Source organism: Oculina patagonica, chromosome 2, assembly GCF_052425735.1.
Source record: "Oculina patagonica isolate OP01 chromosome 2, crgOcupat, whole genome shotgun sequence".
NCBI lineage: Eukaryota > Metazoa > Cnidaria > Anthozoa > Scleractinia > Oculinidae > Oculina > Oculina patagonica.
This window is the reverse complement of record NC_135759.1, coordinates 6,295,257-6,317,927: the sequence shown is the minus strand read 5'-3', so window position 1 is coordinate 6,317,927 and position 22,671 is coordinate 6,295,257. Positions and strand designations below refer to the sequence as shown.

The following is a 22,671-nucleotide window of genomic DNA, read 5'->3' as shown; positions in this document are numbered from 1 at the left end:
ACATCAGCCCTAGCTGGTTTTCATGTGGGTCCTCTATCCAGGTCAAATTGGAATTTGGAAATGTTGGTTTTTTTCGACTTTTTTTGCTTGTTTACAAGCAAAAAGAGGAAGAATAGCGTTTACCTGGGCTAAAATCTGAACCGGAAGGGATTGCATTCTTGTTAACTCTCAAGGGACTGTTTTAATTTCTCAAGGGAATACTTTCCGCTGTGGGTGATCAAAGCGCGTGACTTGTAAAGTGTCACTCTATAGTTGTGCTTCAGCACTTCCGTTCTTGTAGAAAAAACGTGACTTGTCAAATTTACTAACATTATATAAGGATCAAAAACGTTAGTAGCCCAAATCTTACGTCACATAACCAATCAAGAATGTAAGGGGTTCAGCGCTCGAAGGCTGCGAAGTTTAAAACGATTAAGAACGCAATTTTTACTAGTACAAGTCTTTAGGCGCTAATATTAATTTAACCTAAAATCACATAGCGAAAACAAAGACCGCTTGGACATGTCCAAGCTATTTAAAACTACCACTACGTCAGACCCATGTCACGCGATCTCTCGCTTGTAGCTATAAATAATCATTCACCTATTTTCAGTTTGAATACTCTGCGCTCTGTTTGTGTGAAATATTTATTGTTGTGTTACTCAAGCGTTTGGCTCGGAGCGAGTACAAGTCGTACAATTTACCCGGAACGTGTTAAATATTGCAAAACAACGACTTATTTTCTGGATATCCTAATTTTTGTTTTGAGTTGACGGTATTTTGAGAATCGAAACGTTATCGAAACGTAAGTTGCAAGCTCAGCAAGAATGTGTCAAAGCACGGGATACACGTCATCGCGCCAGGGGAATTACCAAAAGCTTGTCGGAAGACGCTAAACGGAGAAAGACAATGGGATAGCCTTTATAGTCTACTCTTTATTTTGGCGTGATTTGGCTTTCTTTTAAATGAACTGGTTTGGGTTGTTTTATTGAACATTCGGAACAAAATAAATATTTGCATGCGTAAGCAGGCATTTTTCCGGCTAGGCAGAAATTCATGTCACGTTCACTCCGTGACTAACGCAAACACGACTTGTGTGTTTCTCAAGTGACTGCTTTTCTAAAGATTTTACTGTGCGGCGCCGTGCCTTTAATTTAGCCAAAGCACTGAAAGAGGTCAGGAGGTCAAACATTACCCGCACGAACACACTAAAACGTTGCTAATAGTTAACCAAAGGGAACTCATTTCGTGACAATTGATTATTTCTGCTGAGTTGCACAATTTAGAATTGCAACATCATCTAGCTAGCAAAGCGCACTATTACTAAAAATAGATTTCGCCACATGATACCCCCCCCCCCCCCCCCCCCTGCGTGAGTCGGACAACAATTTTAGTTTTGGCAAAGGCTTTGTATGGAGGGGACGCATTCTTGACAAGAAAAAAAGGGCGAGAAAGGCACAATTTGAGGCCGAGATTCTCGAAAGGCTCGAAAATGATAGATTTCAAACATTTTTGCTTTAGTAAGTGAAAAACAGATTGAAGGTATCCAAAAATGGCCCAAAATTGAATTTATTAGTCGAAGATCCGGTAATGACACCGTTGATTTCCACTGCAAAATTATTCAGGCTGCCGAGAAATTTAAGCGGCGGATAGCGAATTACTATCGAATTATATAATTGCGAAGGATAGCACTTGTATGTTTGCTTCATTTAGGCACCGGAAAGATCGTCGGTTGCAAGAAGTTCAGAATTCTTCCCGAATTTGACGGCACTGATCGCCGGCCATCCGATCTGTTTCGACACATGATAGATAGAGGGCGAAAATATTATGCTATTCAAACGCCTTTCTAATGGAATTGACGGCGGGTTTGATTTAAATAAAGCTATTATTTATTCCCATTACTATTACAGACTGCAGCTACAGCTGCCGAGCTCGAACAGTGTATATTAAATAGTATTTGCCGCGACAATTGTGTAACGAAATTGACCTCTTTAAATATTCGGGTCAGGCAAGGGGACCGATCGGACGAGCGTTTCTTTGTGTAATTTTGTGGTGGCATAAATCTGAGGTTAGCTCTGTTGTGTTGCAAAATGTGCCACTAAGAACAGTGTAAAAGTTTTGCATTTCTCATAAAAATAAATGTTTTCTTTCAGCAAATCCCGGCAGCAAATCGGGCCTTTATAATCCATTCAATAACTGAGAGTAAAACATTTTACACATTTATTGAATAATCGCTCTGTTTGACAAACCTTTTGTTTCAAACCACGGTTTGAGCTTTCTACGTTGCACAGGTAAGGCTTTCCGAAGTCCGAGCCAATCTGGCCATGGTTTTGTCAAACAGTCGCTAAATATGCCTCCAAAGTGGCCGCCAACGCCTGCTACGCAGGCTAAGAGCGGTTTGTTTGTCCGAATTTTGACTCACACCGGGGGTCAAATCATTCTGTGACGTCATTAGTGCGCTTCGCTAATTGCAACATCATTAAATGTGTTAAGTGATATGTATAAGTGTTTTTGTAGCCTGTTGTGAAATTACTTCCGGTGGAAGCAGTAAACGTTAAACGTTTCTTCCGTTCAGAAGTTAATGCATCGCCATTAGAAAAATAAACAGCAACTGTTTTGCTGAAAATGTAGTCGTTAGAAATGGGATGTGTAGCCGTAAGGTAAAGAATAACGAGGAGAAGCGGCTTTTGGTAATATCCAAACGAAAATTTACTTCTCAATGTGGGGTTAAGATTGCGTGACGAGACAAAAGGTAACTCTGTCGTGCGTAACCTAACCTGCGATCAGGCGTTATTTTTCTGCATTAAGCCGAGTAGAAATCTTTCTAACTCGAAAGGAAACAACTATTTCGATTTAACATGTTAAAGGCAAACGTCAAAGTTTACCTTTTTTAACCAACCAAAGTATATGAGTCGCAAAGCACCCAGCCGTCGCGACTGACAAGTACAGCATTTACTCCGCGAAAATAAAAAAATGCTTGAACTGAAAGACGTTTGAATTCTTCCATGATATGTTCGAACAACAATGCCCAGGATAAACCTTCTACTCATACTAACTTCATGCAAAAAAAGTCGATATCTCGAAGAGATCTTTGATTCCAGGAGGGAGGAAAACGGAGTACCTGAAGAAAAACCCTCGGCGCAAGGCAAGAACCAGCAACAAACACAACCCACATATGACACCTGGCCACAGTCAAACCTACAATCATTGACAAAACTCGTTGGCACAATCAACCCCATCCCCCCCCCCCCCCCCCCGTTCAGTGTTGGAAGGCGCAATGTGGCCAAACTCCTTGTGAAGTGGGTTTTATTTCGTGAGCAAAAATAGGCAGCAATTGAAGGCAATATTTTTTGCATGTTACACAACATTGTAAAAAAATATAAAGGTGGGAGAGGGGGAATTACTTAATTTTTTGATGTTTCAAGTGTGAAAAACAGCAATTGTAGGCCACATTGGTGGGAGGCGAACGCTCTCACCACTGCGCCATCCCTGCTCCCCCATTGGTCTGTTTTAGACTTCTTTTTTAACGGCCTAGTTCAATTAATTGTGGAAATTCAGCACTTACTGACTGGTCATTGAATTATTATAACTGAAATGTTCCAATAACAACTTAAAGCTGTTGAACAACCCAAAAGAAAAACAGAGAAGCTAATAATAATTATCCTTAGATGGGCAAACGTGGAGAAGATTAAAACGGATTGCATTTACATAAATGTACAAAATATCAGCTTGTCTTTTTCTAGTTTATCTCAGTTTGTATGAAAATGTCATTTATAATGCTCAGAAATCATCCTTGTTTATAATGTAGCCGTGACTTTTCATCGGATTTCTCCATTTCATTTATTAAACTGTTAATTTACTTTTATTTGTATTTGTACTAATATTTAGTGACTTTGGCTATGAGCATAGCGTGCTTGGTGAAGTGTGTATAGCGACTAGCTCTGCTGCTCCTGTACCAACTGTCTGTCCAGAGGGAAGAACCTACCAGCATAGCCGTGGGTAAGAATTATTTATAGTCTTGCAAGTGTGCGAAGCGTGCGAGGCAAGGCTGCAAGGCATGCGAGGCAAAAATCCCTACTCCAAATAAAAAGGCTAACTGCAAGCTACCTAACTAACTGTAGGCTGACCGGAGTGCTATTTAGGCTTATCTAATCAATGGACATCCGTGGCGAGTTGCAAGAACTGGAATTCGAGCTATCGGGGTAAATTTGACCCAAATTTTGATCAAGGGAAACGAAATTTAGTTCGAGTTAGCGGGGTTTTCGAGTTAACCGAGTAAAAATGAAAGAAAAGTGAGTTCAATCCAAGGGAAATGGAAGTTTGTTCGAGTTTGTTTTGGTGTACCTTCTAATTATGAAGCCACAGCTCCATGAGTGGTTGTTCACTTAAACACTACCAAGTACAAAACTGTTCAATGTTTTCCATTCTTCCATTCTTCCATTCAGCAAAATAAGTTATGTATATGTCTTTCAAGACGATTTGATACATTGACATCAGGGTTCAAGAGTTATAACTCAGGGGAGGGAAGGGGAGGGGAGGGGGACTTTTGTCAGGGGTTGTAGTTTTGGTCCCAGCCATATACAAATGCGACATTTTTAATCTCCTATAAGCAGACACCGCTTCTAAGCGGACACTTCTTCTGGTCCTTCAGGTGTCCGCGTACAGGAGGCTAAACTGCAACCTGGGGGGGGGGGGAGGGCAGGAGAGAGAGACCCTGGGAACGAGGTTGGCTAAACTGTATTATTTTGTTCCTGCTAAATCTATTTATCAATTGTTTGTCCGTTGTTACAGATACAGAAAAGTAATTGGGGATCTTTGTAAAGGAGGAGTATTAAGCAAGCTAATGCCAGAGACGAGGCCCTGTCCGACTAAAGGTACATGCTATTGTAATAATACAGTCAAGCCTGTATTTAGTATGTTTGCGCTGACTGTTTGAATGTGTGTTTCTTTACTGTGCACATGTTACTATGTCATGTATTGAGTATGCACACAGAGCAAGAAACTAGTCAATCATAGTGCTGGTGGTGGCTGCAATAACTTTGCATGAATGCAATACAGTGGAACCCCGATATAACGATATGCCAAGGGAGCAAGAAAATTATATCGTTATATCGAGGAATCGTTATATCGAAACTCCCGACATAACGATATGGCCGTAAAATAACCGAAAATATCGTTAAATCGGGATTAACCTAGTCAAAGATACTGAAACTTAGAGAACTATTGAATGACAAGGAGGATAAAGGGGATAAAGTTGATAAAGAGGCTTAGAACACCATATTATTTTCGTATCAGGGCGGTATATAATCCAACAAGGCTGTGACAGAAACGTTAGAAATTTCTCGATTATTGTAAGGTTATTGTGTTAAATTCAGTGTTTTGCTTAAATTGTGACTGAGTATTGATAATATCGTTATATCGGGAAAGATTTTACGTTCGTTCTGCTAAATTCTCATCGTTATATCGGGAATATCGTTATATCGAAGATCGTTATATCAGGGTTCTGTCCCATACATTTTATTGTAACTTTTGCCGGGACATGGAATATTCTTCGTTACATCGGGAATATCGTTATATCGAGGATCGTTATATCGGGGTTCCACTGTATGTTGGATGCCTGGCGACCCCCCACTTTTTAATAGATCAGTTCATTAATGATTACCTTATTATCTTCACTATTAAACACAAAAAACAAGCAAAATCTGTGACAGTGCGAGAAGTTAATTTTTTCACCATTTCCTCTCACGCGAAATTGAGTTTATCCAATATAGGCTGTGCAAGACTCGCAAGTATCTTTTTGAGAGTATAATTCATCCTAAGGAAATGACATTGTCTGCAAATATTCACTTTGTAAAATCATTTGCACGGAGTTTAAGACAAAATGCTTGTCTTGAGTTGTCCATAATGTACATTGTTTTTAAGTTCTCAAGTCAATCAGTTGCTGTAAACTTTACCTTTATAAAGTGGTCACCTTTATTAATTGGACACGGTCAACTTGCTTATTTTATTCAAATATAAATAAAAAATAATCATAATCAATTTGTTTTCTCTTAGCCCCTGGACAGCTCAACATCAAATTTGCGGCTGTTTCGAAGACTGTGGAAGTTAACAAGCAAGTGAATTTTAACCTTAGCCAGAAACAGGTATTACATATTTCATACACAGATTGAAGAAAAAGGCTTATTGATTACTTTTTACTGTCAAATGCAGTGCCTTAATTTATTTTAGTAAAACTTGCAACCTATGAGAAAGCTACTGGTAACAAAAAATGGGCTAGCATTTCACTCTTGGGAAGCCGGGATGGCGCAGTGGTGAGAGCACTCGCCTCCTACCGGTGGGACCCGGGTTCAATTCCAGCCAGATACCAGATGTGAGTTGAGTTTGTTGGTTCTCACCTTGCTCAGAGAGTTTTTCTCCGGGCTTTCAGGTCAACCTCCCCTTCCCTAGCCTGCGAACGTAGACGTATTTCCAGCTGTTGTTTCTCTCTGAACGACAGCCGGAAGAACGTCTGTGTTTGCAGGCTACCTCTTCCCCGCTGAAAAACCAACATAGAGGACACGCATAAAAAACAGCTAGAACTGATGTGGCTTCCTCTCTACATATAGTTAATTATTATTAAATATACTTAGTTATTATAATATTGGTAATAATACTCCTTGTCACTTCAAAGCTGGGAAACTGGGATAGCTCCGGCAGTGTGGCAACTTTGGTCTGAGTAATACTACGACACTAGTGTAGCTGAGTATATTATAGTTAACAATTATCCCATGGGCGCGTGTTGGATATGAGATGGTAGATGGCGCAGAGTTGGCTATAACTATCTCATATCAAACAATTACGAGTGGAATAATTGTTTTATTAAAAAAAAAACACCCAAAGAATTGAAATATTTGAGCTACCCAGCTGTCCTCGCTTACAGGACATATACCGAATATACCGAGTGTAAACATAAGTCCTGCCAATCCCACTTAATGTTTATCACTCATTCCAGGAAAACACTGCATTGACATCATAATTCTCTGTTAATTTGTTTATTATAATTATATTAACTGACAGGGCTCAACTGAATCCACATGGTATGCCTGGGACTTTGGGGATGGCAGTGCTGTGCTCAACATAACTGGACTCAGTAATGCAGAGCGTGTGTCACACACTTACAGCAAACATGGCGACTTTGTTGTGCGTCTCACGGCTGCCAACATGGCTGGGCGGTCTGTGGTAACTGCTGACATCGTTGTGAAAGGTATGACATTTACACTAACAATCGCAACAGCTGAAACAGCTGGGAATCCTGTGGCAACTAGTGATGGTTCAAACATTCCTTCCAAAGGCAAAGAAATAACTTGGTTTGCCAAATTACGTATTTTTTTTTTATTTGTCAACAAAGCCGCTTGACGCTTATGTCCTGCAGCCTCGACGAGCCAGTGATTTCTGAACTCACTGTCCACATTCAAGTAGGAAAATTTTGTACTGAATTCCGTTTCTTAATGCCTCTGTAACCATCTAAATTCATTCATTTAAGTATGCAGGAGTGTATTTGTCCGCTGCGTAACCATATATTTTGATCGCTAGATAAAGCAGATCAGTTCAGATTAAATCGGTTCCAGAAAGAATATAGCCTGCAGTCGATTAAAATCTCATCCATTTCATGCAAGTTTTCAACATTTTACTGTTAAAACAATTTTATACCCTGTAATCCTTTATTGAAGCGGTTTTTCTTTCACAAAGTCATGGCCTCTACATAAACTTTTCCGCATGAATTAAAGCATCACTCTCTTGACTGTTTGATATATCTTCTCAATCAAAACTAAAACTAGTTTGTTCTTGTGTGCGTTTAAAAATTTTCAGACACCATGTCCGTTCCAAATATAAACCTGACCTTATGTGAAACGCAAAGTCCCTTGCGATGAAAATCTCCTCCGAAAACTAGAACAGCAGAAAGGCAAAAAAAAAAATTTGAATTAATAAGTTGACACTGGCTAAAAGTATTGTTTTTGGACGTTTCGGCCACTACTGTTGCATTCTTCAGTCAGCAAGATAAAAATGCAAATGTTCAACAGCGTCCTGTTAAAATATGTAACGAATGTGTGATAAAAACTAAGGGCCTGTTTATATGGAGTAGAGTTGTCCCTGGTACGAGAGTTACCCTCTCCCCCGCGCTACCTTTTACCGAGCGTTTATATGAGAAAGTTGTCCCTGTTGACCGAGCCAAAACTTGGCCCTGTCTGTTCAAAAGACTGGTGAGAGTTATTTTGAAATATCTATTAGGGCGGCGTTTTCTAAAATTAGGAACGCTGAAACATCGACGAAGACCATTTTGGACAAATTTACCGTCGACTTTAATGTTGTTTTGGCCGATTCCAGCATTTGCGCATGCTCCGTATGTGTCAACTTGTCCCTGGTAGGCGAGGCGAAAATAACCAAACTGTTTATATGGAAAAAAGTTGGCTCGCTCCCAAGGGTCACCCTACCTTCAAAGCGAGTGACCCTCCACCCAGGGTCACCCTGTCCCCCGAGCCAACTTTGTAATTTCTCATGTAAACGGTTCGTAGCTATTTATAAAGAAACGTATAAAAAGCTCTCTCGCCCGGGGTGGCTCGGTATGGAGGGTAACCCTCCTAGCAGGGACAACTCTCCTCCATATAAACAGGCCCTAAATGAACTTTCCGAGTGCAACAAAAGTCTCTAGAGCATTCTTAATGAGTCTATGAATTCTTAATGCTATTGTAAACGTTTGGTAGCGCTATGTGTTCGTTTATAGCGTTCATATCTCGCACAGAATGCCAAGCTTCAAGAATTAGTCGTTGTTTCCACACCGTTGACCTGTCAACAATTTCGACGCTCTCCAAATCTATTTGATGGTCGTTAAGCATATGGTGTTTTGCCAACAAAGAGTTTTTATCCAATGTTGCGATGGCCTTTGCGTGTTCTTTCATACGCGCGTGATGTCTGACCAACATAAACACAGTCGCAATCGTTACACTTGATCTTTTTTACAATTCCTCTGGTATCCTCTTTCTCAATCCTGTCTTTTGTTTTTTTCAGTATATTCGAGATGGTACGTATAGGTTTATGGGCGACCTTGATGTTGAAGCCACGAAGAACGTTTGCAATTCTTTCGGAAAAACCTTTGGCGTAAGGGAGGATAACAAAACCACGATGGTCGATATCATTTGTTTCTTGTTGTCTACTCGGTTGGCGCAGATTGTGAATAAAATTTGCAGGGTAGTTATTAGTGGCGAGGGCTTTCGCTACTCGCTTAGTTTCCCGTGATACTTCCTCCTCGGTGGAAGGAATGTTCCTCGCGCGATCCATGAGGGTGCGAGCGACCGAGTGTTTATGCTGGGGATGGTGGTGTGATTTGAAATCCAGGTAACGATCGGTGTTGGTAGCTTTCCTGTAGACAGACACGGTGATCGAGCCATCTTCTTGACTGGTTGTTTTGGTGTCAAGAAAGGCAATGGAACCTTCTGATTCTACCTCGATTGTAAATTTGATGTGAGGGTTGATGGAATTTAGATGTGAGTGGAATTCATCTACGCATTCCCTTTTTACACATACGTGGCTGTCATCTACGTATCTAAACCACAATTTGGGAGGGTTAGGGGTCGAAGAGATAGCATTTTCTTCGACATGTTCCATGACGAGATTGGCCAAGATTGCGCTCACTGGGGATCCCATCGGACAACCGAAAATTTGTTGGAAATGGTTGCCTCGGAATACAAAGAAATTGTTGTCGAAGACGAACTGTAGAAGTGCCATGATATTTTGGATGGACAAGTTGGTTCTCTCCGGTAGTGATTGGTCAGAATCCAGTCTCTCTTTAACTACTTATGTTGCTAGGTGGGTCGGAATGCAAGTAAACAGTGACATGGCGTCAAAAGATACTAGGATCTCGTCGGGATCTACTGACAAGGTGCGGATCTTTTCGACGAAAGATGCACTGTTTTGAACTGTGTATTTATTATTCTGAAGAGGTGACAAGATGTTGGCGAGGTATTTGGATAGTTCATAAGTGGGAGATCCAATGGCACTCATAATCGGTCTGAGTGGGATGTTCTTCTTATGGATTTTAGGAAGGCCATAAAAAGACGCTGGTGTGGAATCGGTGCTATGAAGTTTGTAGTAGAGCTTCGGTTCCAACTGTTTCTTGCTGCTGTCATGCGAGGCTGGCTGATCTTTAATCTGTAGGAGAAGTTTATTGAGAGATTTTTCGGTGCTCGATGTTGGGTTCCTTCCTTTGTCTGTTATCTTGTGGTAGGTTTTTTCGTCATTTAGAAGGTTGTTTATTTTATCGACGTAGTCGTTGGTATTCATCACGACTACGGCTCGGCCCTTGTCGGCTGGTAAAATTGTGACCGACGTGTCCTTGGCAAGATCTCTGAGAGCTTTTTCCTCTTCATTGGTAATGTTGCTTCGTGGAGGAGGACGCCAATTGTTGATGGCGGAGGTGACCGAGGCTCTGATAAGGTCTTTTTCGGCGTAAGGGAGCTGATCTATGCCGGATTCAATTAAGGAAACAATTTGAGGCACTGGCGAACTCTTACGAGTGATAGCAAAATTGAAGTTGAGGCTTAATGCTGATTTCTCGCTTGTAGATAGAGGTCTATCAGAGATGTTTACGACCCACTTCTCCTTGAGGTTGGTTTCGCGCGCATGTGGACGTGGCAAGATGTTGCAGAGTTTCTTCTTGTGACTCTTCCTTCTCTGTTGTGCTTCCCACTGTGATCTTTGTTTGATCGTGTGGAGGAGGGTGTCGAAGGATTCTTTGTTAATAATCCCTCGTAGCTTGAGCGTTGTTTGGGACAAACGTTGAGAGAACTTCTTGATTTGCGTGTGACAATTCGAGATGCGTAACCTTAGGTAGGCTCGGCCTGCATTCTTAGCAATTTCCCAGCCTTCTCTGCTCTTGACGGGTGGATTGAACTGGAGACTTTTTGGCAGGATGTTGTTGTCCTGTAGTCGGTGATTGAAGTGAAGATGGTCCTTGAATCTTGTTGCACTGATTGTTACTCGTTCGAGCGTTCTAGCCAATTTCAGGGCTTCGCTGCCGTTCTTGTTACGAATGAAGTTAAAAATGTTCGGGTTGTAGCCAGGCATGTTAAAAATTCGAATTAATAAGTTGACACTGGCTAAAAATATTGTTTTTGGACGTTTCGGCCACTGCTGTTGCCTTCTTCTTCAAGTGTCGTTCACAAGAAAACTTGACTGAAGAATTCCGGAGATTTCCGAAGTCGACCCAAAGATTTTCGGAGACTTCCAAAGATTTCCGAAGTCGACCCAAAGATTTTCGGAGACTTCCAAAGATTTCCGAAGTAGACCCGAAGATTTTCAAAGACTTCGGAAGATTTCCGAAGCTGACCCGAAGATTTCCGATGATTTCCGAAGTTGATCCATAGACTCAAAGGCTCCTGCAATTTCGAGAACTTTTAAAACATCACTCGTACCTATTAAACACGAATTGTACTTGAGTTCGTGCGATTTCTTATACAAATACAGTAGAAACGCGGTAACTCGAACTCTGAAGGGGAATGAAAAACAGTTCGTGTTAGTGGGGTTTCGAGTTATCAGGGTCGATTGAATATTTAATTTGCCAAGTTAATAATTTATAGTTTATCGATTTTTTCAGCACTTCAGTGCAGTACACAGTACAGTGCAAATTAGACTTATCTTGTCAGAAACTCTCACACGATCATACATTTTTATGATAAGAGTGGAAAATGACTGTCAAATATGTGATCTTTTTGTTGCTCTTATTAAAATCAAATTGCCGAAGTGTTCGTTTTAGTGTTAAAATCCAATTACACGACAAGAAGAGCTATAAATGGGATATTTCAATGGGCATCCGTGACGAGCTACAAGAACCGGAATTCGAGTTATCGGGGTAAATTTGACCCAAATTTTGATCAAGGAAAACGAAATTTAGTTCGAGTAAGCGGGGTTTTCGAGTTATCCAAGTTCGAGTTAACCGAGGAAAAATGACTGCAAAGTGGGGTCAAATCTAAGAGGATCTCAATGGGGTTAACCGTTAGCCGTAAAACGGCCAAAAATTTAGCCGTTAGGCGTAAAAATTGGAATGTTTTAACCGTTAGCCGTAAAATATGTTAACCGTAAAAAAATCGGTCAGTACTTTTAAACGAAACAGACTAGATCACTTCATCGTCCTAGAATGGTCCTAAGACCAAAAAATATGTTTTCCGACAATGGAAAAAAATTTTAACTTTTAAAAACAATGGAAGTTAATTTTTAACTTCTGTTTACCGTAATGGAAAAAAATAACCGTTAGCCGTAAAACAGCCAAATTTTAACCGTTAATCGTAAAAGCCACCACCCCATTGAGACCCTCATCTAAGGGAAATGGAAGTTTGCTCGAGTTAGCAGGGTTGTTTGAGTTATCCGAGTTCGAGTTACCGGGTTCTACTGTAGATGCCATTGCCTTGTTTCCTTTTTCTCTCTTGCTAGATCCCATCACTGCGATAAATATTGACCCACCCCATGCAGTGGTCATTGGCGAGGAGGCCTGGTTCAACGTCACCCTTCACTCCAACAACTTGGTGAACCCAGACGAGTACAGTCCATCATACGGCTTTGTGCATTTTATGTGGTTTTTCGAAAAGGACGACAAGAACAAGAACAAGAAGCCATTACTGACCTGGGATTACGAGGTGTCTCATACATTCTCTACACCCGGGAAACATGATGTCTCTGTCACTGCTATCAGTGTGATAGGACAAACAAGTGCTCATGTTACAATTACTGTATATGGTTAGTATTATTTATTTGTAACAACTTTATTGCAATTTAAAAAGAGAGAGAAAAAATAACAATATTGCAAAATCCGATTACACGACAAGAAGAGCTAATGGGATATTTCAATGGGCATCCGTGGCCGAAATTTAGTTCGAGTTAGCAGGGTTTTCGAGTTATCCGAGTAAAATGACTGAAAAGTGGGGTCAAATCCAAGGGAAATGGAAGTTTGTTCGAGTTAGCGGCGGGGTTGCTCGAGTTATGCGAGTTCGAGTTACCGGGGTTCTACTATAAAAAATTACCACAAAAAATTCACTGAAAGTGGAAGACAAACAAAACGCGTTCGGTCGCTTACCTTTCCGATTTGTTGTAAAAACTTCACAGAGTTGCTGGGCTTTGTAAAATCCAGATTCTGCTACGGAATTTTAAAGCTCTTTGTCATGCATTACCAGGTGCTTTTCTCTTCATTCATTTGTATCGGTATGGGTTGAAATGTGCAACTTCAATTCAAGCTTGTAATCTTCCTTCTCTATGAACTGTCGCATAAGAAAATCTACGATTGTTAGCTTTCAGTAGTTTCGTAAAGCCTCTCTTGTGCTGCACAAACGTCCAATTCCTACTATACTTATACTTATAATTTTGGTTAAATCGGTCAAACCTTTCATGAATCGATATGTTTTTGCTCGATTTTCCCTCTCTCAAACACTCCGACATTGGCTGCCATTTTGTTTGGCGCGTTTTCCGACTTTCCTGTAAATCAATTTAATTTCAACTTTTTGCATTCAATTTCAACTTTCTGTACTGTTTGGGATTAATTGACGTGCTCTCAGCCAATGAGCATGCAGTAATTTTTGCCACACAACATTATTATTTATATTACTAACGATACTGTTTTTTTTTTCAATTATTTTTCAGAGGATCTAACCACTGTGCGTCTGTCTTTTGACTTGGCACTTGATGATGAAAATGACAACACTAAGGGATGGAGAGAGTATTTTTCGCAGCGCCTGCAAGCTGCTCTTTGCCAGGTGATACTCGTTCACTCAATTCTCTTTGTGATTTGTTTTTCATGTTGCATGAAATCCCGTGAGGTTATCTTTTGCAGGGACTCGCTTTTTGGCCATAGTTCAATGAGGGATTTCTCCTTTTATATATCATATTGCGGTTTTCAAAAACATGCAAACTCCGTAGTTTAAAACCCAACTAACTATTGCTTTTTTTTGCTGTCAATCATAATTATGGCAACAGCCAACAAACCTTGAAAAACAGTAACAAGCAAAAATGGATCGAAATCTACCAATCACAACCGAAAGACTTGACCTTTTGGCCCGTGCTGAGATCGCCGTTACTGTATTTATTCGATTAAGGAACGCCGCGGCGTTTATTAAATTTTTCGTGATTCGGGGGCGGCGTTTAGTCGAGTGCGGCGTTTATTTAAAATTCCATTTATTTCTTGGTAACAATAGTATCTAACTGAACACTTGAATTTTAAAAACAGAAAAGTGTTTAAATGCTTGTCTGAAAAGTCACTTTCAATATCTTAAAACAATGTTACAATCATGGAAAATATTTTTGGGCGTTTATTTAATGTGCGGCGTTTAATCGAATAAATACGGTATTCCACAAAAATTACAGAAATCACAACTTAAACGCGGCAAAAATTGCACAAAGTCGTCCTGCCCGAGAGGGTGTTGTACAGGGATAATTGTATTCTTGGTGTGATGTTTAGGTGCTGGATGTTGAAGCCTCACGTCTTGAAGTTGTTGTTTTGCGTGGAAAGCCTACAAGATGTGATGTATCCATTACTCCAGCTCAAACCAATACCAGCAAAACAAGAACAGAGGTAACTGTAATAAAATTTACTAAATAGATAAAGTTAAAATCCAGCCAGTGCTGCCAGGTGGGAGTTTCCAGGGGCAATGCAATGTGCTTTTGAGTTGCAGTGTTTCCCTTCCCTCCCTCCCTCTTCCTTTCCTGGTTCTCGTCCTTACTTCGAGGGCTTTTTCCAACAACAAACTCAACCCAGGTAGGGCACCGACCCAGAATCAAATTAATTCCGGACCACATTTGCATGAGGCAAGCGCTCTCACCGCTTCGCCATCCCTTCTTCCCAAAGGATTGTCCCTCAAAAACAATCTTCGCACGCGCCTTGGAAGTCTTTGAAACTCAAAATAAAAATTCAAGGCCTTGAAAGTCTTTGAAATTAGTTGTCGCCCCTTGAAAGTCCTTGTTTTTTTATTGAACGTCACAAGGTTTCAAGGCAATGAGAAGACCGCCAAAATAAGCGATTTTTTTTAGTTCTTCAGCAAGCACATCAACGGCATAACAGACTGGAAATCGTTGATTTGGGGTAAATTTCGTGAAAAAAAAGTCCTTGAATTTCCAAGAAAAGTCCTGGAAAGTTCTTGAAAAGTCCTTGAATTTTTGGCCTGAAAAGTGTACGAACCCTGTAATAACTTGCGACATGTTTGCTATGACAGATTGTGGCGCTGTTGAAAGAAAAAGCGGATGAAGGTGCAGTGAAGATCCAGTTGCCTAAAGACACAACTATCCGTGTCACACATGTAGAGGTCCTACCAGACAGAGGTACCGCTATGAACCTAAGCACTAGGCCTTTTTCACGATCCCGGACGACCGGACGGGACTTTTCTCTAGCTCTGTCGAGCGGTGAGAAGAACTTACACTGGTCATTACAATGTTGATGAAATTATGCTGATTGTGATGCTGTTATTTTATCACAGGGTTTGGTGGCGGTTCATCTCCAACTGATTCCACTAACTCTGGAGCAGGAACACGGTTGGCCATCGGTGTGGGTATTGCGGCAGCTCTGGTTGTGGTTTTCCTTGTAGTGACTCTTCTGTATTTCCTCAGGTTTGTGCAAGTTTTTTCTGTATTCCTGGTAGTCCAGAGCTAAATTTTTTTTTTGATCGTGGTTTGTAAAGAATCAACTGGTCAGCTTTTCACAAGTTGGGATTCTTAGCAAGTTTTTTGTTATACAAAGTAAACTTCTTATTAGACATTTCAGTATGTGGCATTGCTATCCATTTTTTATGTGTCATCTGTATTTTGATTTGCCCTACGAGCTGGCGTTCCCATAGAAACTCCTTTATATCCTAACAGAACATCGCTCTTTAAATATAAATGGGCAAAACAAATTTGCAAAATATAGAGTGCATATCAAAACGTTTATACATTATGGCTTTCTTGCAGTATATCGCTACTTATTTTTAAGCCCCCTCTCCCCCCTGTCACCCAGATATAGGCTCCCCAATGTATAAGCCCACCAAAAAACCCTTACGAAATAGTATTAGCCCACGGCTTATATTATAGTATTTCAAATGAACACAGCATACCAATCAAATCGTTACCTAGTCATTGATCCTTTTGGTCCCCAAAACAAAAAAAATACTTGTTTTCTACTAACACTACTTGTTGTGTTTCTTCTCCAGACGCTACAATCTGCTGCGTTCTCGTTACACTCACCTGCGGTTATACAGTGACGGTGGACAACTTAGGGACCCCCTGATAGAAGATGACACTGAAGATGAACAATCCCTTCACCCCCAGCCTGGGGGATCACTGCGATATGTGCCAGTACCAACCAGTGCAGCCCCTGAACCTGACAGCGATGACGAACTCATTGACAACTTTGACGGTGGTAAGTTATCTAATTACTGTGAGAGTAATTGTGGTCAATAATTACGGATGTATGTAAAAATGTATGGCGAGGCGCGGTGGCCTAATGGTTAGCGCGCTGCAGTGGTCCGAGTTCGAGCCCTGGACGGTACTCCAATGGTTCACTGATTAGCGAAATAGCATTCCGTTGATTTCACTAATTAACCAAAAAGCATTCAACTGGTTTGAAAATGGTCAAATTTTCCTCCCAACATCTCGCAACATTTTTGGATGTTGCATGATGTTGTACTCGTTTGGCCACGTTCGCGCCACATTGTTGCGCCAGAGCGTGCGTACTAGTTCAGTTTTCGCCATTTAACAATTACATGCTGCAAGATATCGTAACAGGATGGCCAAACGTCCGCAACATGTTGTGCATAACAGTGTTGCGCTATGTTGCGTCCAAATGTTGAGTGCGTTTGGCCAGCACCTTCACAACATCTCACAACATGACCCAACAATGTTGCGATATGTTGGGTTGAAATGTTCGTGCGTTTGGCCGGGCCTTAATCAAACAGTATGGATTTGCACCGTTTTCTATTTGATGCCAACCCCTTTTGGGCGGAGTCTCCCCGTGTAGTCCACTACAGGAATTCCCCACCCCCCTCACTCCTCGGGCTATTGCCGCCTTACTTCTGGTACGAGGTATGTTTTTTAATCAAAAACGTACCCTGTCTTTTTTACAGGTGCTTTGACTCTGATGCCTGCTGGCCAGAATGGTGAAGTACAAGAGGAAAATGTGAACGTCTGAACAATAATTTCATAATTCGTGTGTTAATGCGGTTTTCCGTGATGCAGTTAAGCACCAGTAACCCTGAACAATGATGATAATATTGCAGTGCATTTTTTTTAATGTGAAGAAATACATCAAACAAGTATTACATGAAACACGAAAGAAAATCTTTCATCATATTTCCAAACACCGAGAAAAGAGTTGAAAGTCAGGGCCGTAACTCGCAAGAGGCTATACGAGGCACTTGCCTCGTCTTGATTTTAACCCCAAATTAAAAAATACAAGTTACGTTTAGTTGGGAAAGTAATCCCCTTTTGAAGAAGATTATTTTTTCTGAAGAAACATCTTATGAAAAATGCAGAATTATAGCGTTTTAGAGCTTGTAGATTTCACAATTTTCTGGGACCGTGCCCTCAGACTCCACTACCAGTTCGCGCCTTTGGTGATCACAGATCTTGCCTCGTCTAGTATGCCAAAAGTCTGACTACGGCCATAAAAGTACGGCGATGTTTTCGACGAAGGTCGAGGTGTTTGGCAATGTGATAAAACATTGTCTTGAGCGTTTGATACGCATCTTCATAATCGAAACTATAACTAAGGAGTACAGTAATCGTTAAGTATCTATGTTAATTAATAATTAAGATGATATACCCAAACCACCATCACAGTAATTATTTTCTTGGGCAATGATTTCTCTAGACTTTCGAAGTCTTCTTGCCATGGTTAACTTCGGTGCTCAGCAATGTGAATCGTTGCACGGGGACTCAAGTAACGCACTGTTAGGGTTTGGTAGCCCTATTCCATATCGTAACAATAACAGACAATAAAACGGACACACAACTTGTCGCTGCTAAATTGGAATCCTCTCTGGTGCAGAGCCAGGCACTTAACAATAACCCTTAAGGAGAGAGGTTACAAAACCCGAAATTGTAAGTTAACAATAGATGCAACTGAAAATAATTAAGGACAGTGCAATTTTTTAAACATGTTATGTAGTCACAAAGCTTTAGCTCCTGCTTCTTAAAATGAATAAATAGGAAAAAGTAAAAAAAAAGGCGCAAACGAAATGGCATGGCAATGGTTCAACTCAGTAAAATTCCACTCTCCCGGGCCAAACAAGGATGAGAGTTGCTGAGAGTTCAAACTCTCACTCTTGTTTGACATGGAACTCTCGTGGACTCTCATGCGCTCGCATTGACTTTGAACGAGCTCAAATTTTTCACAGAGTGGATGAGAGTTTGATGAACACTCATTCTCTTTGGTCCGAGTTGATGAGAGTTGGCAAAAACTCTTATGAGAGTCGACTCTCGTCCTCGTTTGGCCCGGGCATAAATATTCGGAGATCTTAAGTATAGTTCCAAAATCGGTGATATATGCCCTAATAACGGCTATTTATATCGATTTTAAACAAACCGAAGGAGTAAGTTGCGATGCATGTTTACAGTGTGTTATGTAGTTTTAGTTTAGTTTATTTTTTATTTTATTTATAACAACTTCATTTCCGCAGAAACCAACTTAGAATATAGAGTGTTTAAGCATAAGCCAGTGAGCGACTATTTTATATAATTTAGCAAACTAGCAATCTGATTGGCTACACAAGCGCGGTCTAATTTTCGATAGACTGCCTGGGGATCGCGCGTAAGAAAAATTGCAGAAATTACAAACCAAAACTTAAAATGTATTACTTTCACTGAACGTTTTGTTGAATACAGTCAGGGGAACAAGTACCAGTTGATGGCGACATCACTTCTCCGAGAAGTGACTGAGCCCGCGGTTTTCATTCCAGAAGTTGCTAAGCAACATGACGTATTTATACGCGCGACGGCTTTCGGAGTATTCGTGAGCGCTCGCGCTTGTTTTTCAACGAGTGCTTCAACGAAGATTTGCCAAAACTGGCACATTCCCCCGACTGAATAGATCGATCTCTGGGTTATGTTGAAACAATTAGACGGCTCGCTCTCGGTGACATGTTGGTGTACTCAAACAATTGAAATGGGAAATCTCCTATGGGATGGCCTCTTTTCCCCTTTGTTCATCGGGTGTGAAGCTTAAAAAAGTAAAAGTTGTTTGAGAGCACCAAGACGCCGCCGTAAAAGCGCTCCTTTGCTTGTAAATATTTGTTATAAACAAATAGTTCGACTTTTTTAAGTGAGTTGGATGTAGAAAATAATAAAACAGACGATGCTTACTAGTAATAATGTATTGTTTGTTTAACACAGAAGAACGAAAATGTTCCGAAAATCCCACAATCGACCGGAAAACTCCTACTTTCAAAAGAAAACTCCAGTTCCCAAACTCGGCCTCGCATTTTACGAACAGCATTTCAACGCCGCAACATAATCGAAAGAAGGGGACGTTTTTAAAAATGAAAGTGCAGTCCTGAAATCTAGTCAGCATTCATTCCTCGGCGAACAAACGCGACGTACCCTCCTGTAAATTCCCGATAAGTTTCCCCGTCACTCCTCGAAAATACCCCCCCCCCCCCCCCCTCCGCCCCTTTAAATCTTATAACAAAAAATATCAATGAAATAAAGCCCGGTGGGTGAAGGGGCACTCTCATATGACAGGATCGGGGGTGCTCGTCTAAAAAAGTTAAATAAATCTCTTAAAGAAGGCCAATCTGGGCGTGGCTCAAGCTTTTTGACCCCTACATATATCATTTTATACGCCTGGTCGGTCTAGACCATCAAAAACAGAATGACGACAGCAATTTTATTTCTTCATGTGCAACACTAAACAAGACCTCGAAGGCTAAAATTGGCAAAATATGGACTGAACTGATCACAGACATACCGTCAGGATGGGCTGCTGTTCTATCCTCCTTTCCCCTAGGGAAAATATGAGCTTTGGTGGTATTTAACTGATGACTAAAATACATACATACATGCATACTTTATTTACAATATCGCTATGTTAACCCATAGTTAATAGAGGGAAATGGTTAGAAAGCCTGGCAAAGTTCTTTGTTGTATGTTTTTGTTCGCTATTTTGGGGGTTGACCCTGCACAAAACCTGACAAAATACAATAGGTGGTTACGTGTGTTCATGCAACTAACCAATAAAAACATTTGGATTACGTAATTCATGCATAGTGTATGAGCGCAAAACAAAAGATGTGCAGGGTCGTGGACCTTCCAACATAAATCTTGGCCTCTTTGTTTGCTCCTTTGATGTTTGCCGGGCTTCCTAACCATTTCCCCTCTATTAACTATGGTTAACCATAAGGGTTGTATACCTAAAATGTTTATTCCCTCAAAAATATTAGCCGGACTATTTTTGACGCGCAGACTTTCTTCTGATCTGATACCTTCCAAACCTATTCGCATAATCGGAATTTTATGTTATTTGTGGTTGAAGAAAATAACTGAAACAATCTGTTTCACGGTAAATACTTTTAATAAATAACCTTCGGGGAAATATTCTGGCAAAACATCGTAAAAACAAAACAACTCGGATTAATATTTATCCGCAGATTATAATAATAATTGATTATAATAGGGTTATTATAAACCAGTAATAGATTATTATAAATAATCCAGTAATATATTATTATAATCCAGTAATAGATTAAGGCACGGCTAAAAATTGGAAGGGTTAGATTATTATTTATAATATAATCCGGATTAATATTAATCTCTATTATAATCCTGATAAAATTCTGTGAATGTTCGGATAACAGATCTATATAACAAACACACTGCAGACATACAACACAGGACTGACAGGACATAAGTCAAAAAGCGTTCTCTGGTAAAAAATATTTTAAAAATTATTAGCTTTCGACAGCCAGACTGCTGTCTTCGACGGATAAAAATGAAGTGATAAAATGGACCTAAAAAATTTAAATATGACTAGCGAATCGCACAAATTAAAAAGTTAAAAGTATGTGTAAAAGAATGTTAAACGGAATGCTAAAAGTGTATAAATTATTGTTTGTTTAAAAGAATGTTATATTGTCCTGGCAGAGGGCACGAATTGTTGTCGGCCTCGACCGTTTTTGCCGTGTGCCACGATTCAAGTGTCTTTCTAATACGATTGTTTCCAGAGAACAGAGAACAGGAAACCTGGGTGCCTACTTTTGTTGTTGTTATTATATCTATTATTTCTATATATGTTTATTTCTATATATACTTATTTCTATAGTTATTGTTACGGATTACAACTGTATCTGTTTCTTAGATTTATGCATCTCTATCTGAATTTTACTTTCAAGAACGGCCATGAAAGCTTCCCAGTACTTAGTACTCTTCTTCTTTTCTGGAGGCAGTGTAAATGTAATGTTTTGCGATAATCAAGCAGAGGTTTAAACCAAGTCGACGAGAGAAGTCATTGGCAACACCGTAAATGATTATGTTTTCATCAAGAGTTATTGGCTCGGAGTTTTTGAAATTCCACCAATTAGTAAAATGAGACCAAAAGCTCTTAACTTTTGAACAGGAAACGAAAAGATGAGCTAGTGTTTGTCTTTCAGAGCATAGGTGACATTTATCGGTTTCTTTAAGTGCGTCTCTAAAAAGTGTTGAGTTTGTTGGCAGAATGTGATGTATAATTTTAAATTGAAAGATGGCAAGTCTGGTGTCCTTAGTAACTTTGAAAGGAAGGCTATATATGAGTTGTATTGTTTTTTCATTCAAATTTGCTTTTACCATCCTTTTTTCGGCAGTAGGTGTTACAAACTTTTTTTTGACAAAGAATCGTGTAGCCGATTTGCAAGAGAGCTTATTCAAAGGTATTCTATTGTTATCTTTACCATCCAAAGGCGCCTGGATATTTCCTTTTAGGATATTAACCCATTCTCTAGGGATTGAGTGGCATAATCCATGATACGTGAGAAAGTTAGCTTTGATTTTAAATCTAGAGCAGAACTCAGGAAAAGATAGAAAAGCATTGTTTTGGAAAATGTCTTTGATTTTAATGACTCCGGCTTCATGCCATTTTTTGTAATAAACAGAAACACCACCAACTTTAATGAAGCGATTGTTCCAAATAATTTCATTCAAAACTTGTTCTTTGGTGTTAGGAGAAAAATAATTTATTTTTTCCCAAGCGTAGAGAGCTTCCGAGTAAAAAGCAAGTGGTATTTCAATTTTAAGTGCTTTTAAGTCAAAATTACATTGAAGTAGAAACAAGCCTCCAACATCCCTTAGGTAGCTCAATGGTATGTAGCTCCAACTTGAAGTTTCATTACTGTCGTTGAGTCTTTTTATCCAGGAAACTTTAAGTGCATCGTTGATTATTTCAAAATCAGGCATATCTAGTCCACCTTTTTCTCTCGGGCCGATCATAGTCTTTTGTTTTATTTTAACTTTCTTGTTCCACACGAATTGGGTAATTGCTTGATTTACCATGTTGACAAATTTCGAAGAGCTCTTCGAGCCACGACTGAATTTTTTTTAGCCAAGTTTTAAAGTTTAGTCTTTATTCCTTGAAAATATATGAGCAGCAGGTGATTCATGATAGATAAACTGCGGAATTTCTATTATATTGATATAAGATATTTTCGTCTTTCGTTACTTAGTATCCCGGGGGGGGGGGGG

The 22,671-nt window shown here is 40.0% G+C and overlaps 2 protein-coding genes across 2 annotated transcripts; one reads left to right on the top strand and one right to left on the bottom strand.

The window, feature by feature from the left end:
* Positions 1–3,829: 3,829 nt before the first annotated feature.
* Positions 3,830–19,332, top strand: LOC144642795 (VPS10 domain-containing receptor SorCS1-like). The gene is made up of 11 exons (XM_078501876.1): positions 3,830–3,978; positions 4,771–4,853; positions 6,034–6,122; positions 7,036–7,222; positions 12,442–12,744; positions 13,642–13,754; positions 14,456–14,569; positions 15,207–15,312; positions 15,468–15,597; positions 16,176–16,384; positions 17,088–19,332. Exons 2-11 carry the CDS (start codon positions 4,823–4,825, stop codon positions 17,150–17,152), a joined length of 1,347 nt encoding a protein of 448 aa, XP_078358002.1. The 5' UTR covers positions 3,830–3,978; positions 4,771–4,822; the 3' UTR covers positions 17,153–19,332.
* LOC144641744 (uncharacterized) lies at positions 8,049–9,675 on the bottom strand. The gene is made up of 2 exons (XM_078500774.1): positions 8,643–9,675; positions 8,049–8,076 (listed from the first exon to the last, which is right to left on the bottom strand). Exon 1 carries the CDS (start codon positions 9,658–9,660, stop codon positions 8,878–8,880), a length of 783 nt encoding a protein of 260 aa, XP_078356900.1. The 5' UTR covers positions 9,661–9,675; the 3' UTR covers positions 8,049–8,076; positions 8,643–8,877.
* Positions 19,333–22,671: the final 3,339 nt, after the last annotated feature.

Bases quoted from the DNA above. Each gene is read 5' to 3' on its own strand.
- LOC144642795 (XM_078501876.1), top strand. From the start codon at position 4,823: ATGCCAGAGACGAGGCCCTGTCCGACTAAAG. The intron at 4,854-6,033 runs GTACATGCTATT...GTTTTCTCTTAG, and splicing joins GAGGCCCTGTCCGACTAAAG to CCCCTGGACAGCTCAACATC. The intron at 13,755-14,455 runs GTGATACTCGTT...TGTGATGTTTAG, and splicing joins TGCAAGCTGCTCTTTGCCAG to GTGCTGGATGTTGAAGCCTC.
- LOC144641744 (XM_078500774.1), bottom strand. From the start codon at position 9,660: ATGGGATCCCCAGTGAGCGCAATCTTGGCCAATCTCGTCATGGAACAT.